The following is a 2,977-nucleotide window of genomic DNA, read 5'->3' as shown; positions in this document are numbered from 1 at the left end:
TCCGCCCCCTCAGACGGAAGGGTCGTCTCCACCCTGATCGGCCTCGGCCTCGCCGCCATGGTACCCTCTCAGCCCCGCCCCGCCCCGCCCCGCCCCCACCTGCCTGTGCCCCGCCCCCTCAGACGGAAGGGCAGGGCTGGGCAGCCCCAGGTCAGATCGCGGGTCTTGGGGAGCAGCAAGGCTTGCCCTAAGCGGGGAGCTGGGAGGAGCAGGCCTGCGGGGTGACAGGGCCTCCCTGATTCCCCTCCCTGGACGGCTGGGAGCCCTGCCCAGCCCAGTGACCTCCTCCGGGGGCGGTGAGCCCCCTCCCCTGGGGCTGCTGGTGCAGGTGCCTCCACCTCCCCCCAGGTATATGTGGTGCTTCTCGGTGCCTTCCTCCGGTTTGCCATCCGCTCGGGCAAATACACCCTGAGCCCACGGTAGGCCCGCCCGCCCCTCCCCGCCTCCCCAGGGGGGTCCTACAGCCCTGCAGCTGGAGGCGGGCAGGCAGAGAGCACGCGCCCCCCTCCCCCGCTCCCGAGATCTCCGCCTCTGCCCGGCCAGTGGGACCCCCGGACCACGGGCCAGGCCAGCTCTCCAGAGGACGTGCTTTGGGGGAGGCTGGGCCCACTGAGGGAGGGGCAGCATGCACCCCACCCTGCGGCCCCCATGCTGCGCGACCTGGCCTCACAGCTGCCAGGTCCACCGACATGGAGAGACGGCGCTTCTGGGGGCCCCCCACCCCCCCCACTCCCTGACCCAGCCCCTCCGCCCTGGCCACCTGGGCGCCCTCCCTGCCCAGGCACCCCGGCCTGGCCCCTCTGCGCCCTCCAACGGCCTCACGGCCCCTCTGCCCCTTAGGGCCCGCGGCTGCCAGCCCCAGGAGCCCCGCTTCTACAGACGCTGCCGGGAGGCGCCCGCCCCTCATCACCCGTCTCAAGCAGATGCTCTCAGGGGCCGTCGGGGTCCAAGCAGTCGCTCGGGTCACCCTCCGCTGCTCCAGGACACCCACCTGCCTACGCACAGGAGCGACAGAGACGCTCTGGCCTCGGCCCGCACGCGTTCCTTACCAGGAGGGGATGAGCTGTTTTCCTCCACATGGTGGTGGGATGGGGAGGGAGGGGACCCCACCAGACAAGCAGCCTCCATGTAAGCAGACGGGGCACCAGGGGCCATTTGCAGACTCTGGGAACAGGCTGGGAGGTGAGCCAGGACAGAGGAAGCAGAGGGCAGCTTGGCTGGGCTCTGCTTTGAGTCTCACAGGGTCAAACCCAGGGGTGGGCTGGGCTGGGCTGGGCTCCCCCCGCAGCCTCTGGGGAGGACCCACTCCAGGCTGGGTCAGGCTGTTGCCAGAGTTCGGTTCTGCGCGGCTGTAGGACTGACGTCCCTTCCTTGCCCGCTGTCTGCGGGGCCGCCGTGCTCCCCGAGACCCCTTCCCCTCCATCCTCAAGTCAGCACGGCAGGTGGGTTCCTGCTCCTGCTGGGAATTCCTCCGACTCTCCCCAAGGCTGGAGGACAGTCTGCTTGCAAAGGCTCACGTGTGTAGATGAGGGCCACCCGGGGAAAATTCCTGCCGTACAGAGAAATCACATTTGTAGTGGTACTGTGTTCACGGGCTCTGGGGAGTGCATTTGAGAAATCCCACCTGCCACGGCCTGTCCCCGTGGCCATCCGACTACCCGGCCGGTGAGTTCTCTCTAACGAACCGTCCCCGACAATCTGCATCCTTGGCTCAAACCCCGAGTCCCGGGTGGGACGCCAGACTGGCCCAGCCTAGGCCGAGGCCCCAGCGTAACTGACGAGGGAGAAGGGACCGCGGGGCCCTTTTAACTTCCATAGAGGGAGCTCAGCCCTGCCCCCGTCGAAACCAACAAAGTCGGGTGCCTCCCCAGTAAGAAGCAGCCCTCTGTGATGAGCAAAACCAAAAAGGGACCAAGTGACCAACGCCCGCTGCAGTCCTCCCCTTGTGTTTCCAATCTCACACACACACACACACACACACACACACACACACACACACACTCTCTTCCCACACTTACACCTCCAAAAACAAGACGGCGCTCGGCCAGGATGAAGCAAATAGCTCTCCTACCACTGAAGGCGCACAGGCCTTGCCCCCAAGGAATGTGCCGGAAGTCCAACGGTTCTGCATTTGATAACCGTCCAGGGCATCCGGGGATGTGCGCGCCTCTCCTGGTCCCGTTCTTCTCATCAGACAAAATAAACTTTAAAGAAGCACCAGCTAAATTCCTGTGTACAGCAGTGGTGGAAAGAAAGGGGAATGTAGTTAAATTCTGTAGAAAATTCTGTACATGACACCGCAGGAGAAAGGGCTTTGCCGGAAGCAGTAAACGATGCTCCTTTCTGCAGTGGCCACGAGGCTGTGACCGACCTCCGGGCTTCCCTGCTCCACCACCCTGTCCGCGTCCTCTCATGGGTCCGAGCGCTTCCCCTGCTGGGCGAGCCCACTCTTGGTCGGGGACAGAGCTGGGAAGGAAGGTCTCCATCCTGTGGTCACCTGGGCCACCTACTCTCATCACCAGAAGCGCAGGATGAGAGACCCGGGGAACCCCTCGGCTCGCCCGCGCTCAGTAGTAACACCTTGTTTCCTCTTGATAGGATCACCCAGCCATCCCCGTGGCCCCCTTCGTGGCCTCTTAACCCAGTGGCAGAGGAGCCCCGAGTGGGCCAGGTGGAACCCCCCACCCAGCTTCCAACTCAAGGACACCATTGTTTTGTTCAAAGCATTCCTTTGCTGGTTGCTGAAATGGCCAAACCAGGAGAGCGGGGACCAACAGGGCCGAGAGGGAAATGTTTGTGAGTGACTCAGTCGCTCTAATCACAGTAAGGGTGCCGCCCCCCAACCCTACCTCCCCCCCATGCACCCTGATTCAGGGGAAGAGGCACTGCTGACTCGCGTGTCCTGCAGGACACGGCGTCAGTGTCCCCGCACTGTCCCCCGGCCATGGTCCTAAATGATGCCCAAGACTAGGCCACC

At 64.4% G+C, this 2,977-nt stretch overlaps 1 protein-coding gene across 1 annotated transcript in view; it reads left to right on the top strand.

The window, feature by feature from the left end:
* TSPAN32 (tetraspanin 32) overlaps nt 1–2,307 on the top strand; it is a 21,638-nt gene extending 19,331 nt beyond the window's left edge. Inside the window, exons 8-9 of the mRNA XM_055079832.1 lie at nt 349–419; nt 841–2,307. Coding sequence (XP_054935807.1) covers nt 349–419; nt 841–1,132 — 363 coding nt within the window. The 3' untranslated portion in view covers nt 1,133–2,307. The remainder of the gene's footprint in view (nt 1–348; nt 420–840) is intronic.
* The last annotated feature ends 670 nt before the right edge of the window (nt 2,308–2,977 follow it).

This window comes from Physeter macrocephalus, chromosome 18 (assembly GCF_002837175.3).
Source record: "Physeter macrocephalus isolate SW-GA chromosome 18, ASM283717v5, whole genome shotgun sequence".
Lineage (NCBI taxonomy): Eukaryota > Metazoa > Chordata > Mammalia > Artiodactyla > Physeteridae > Physeter > Physeter macrocephalus.
Note: the sequence above shows the minus strand (reverse complement) of the source record. Positions and strands in the feature narration are given on the sequence as shown.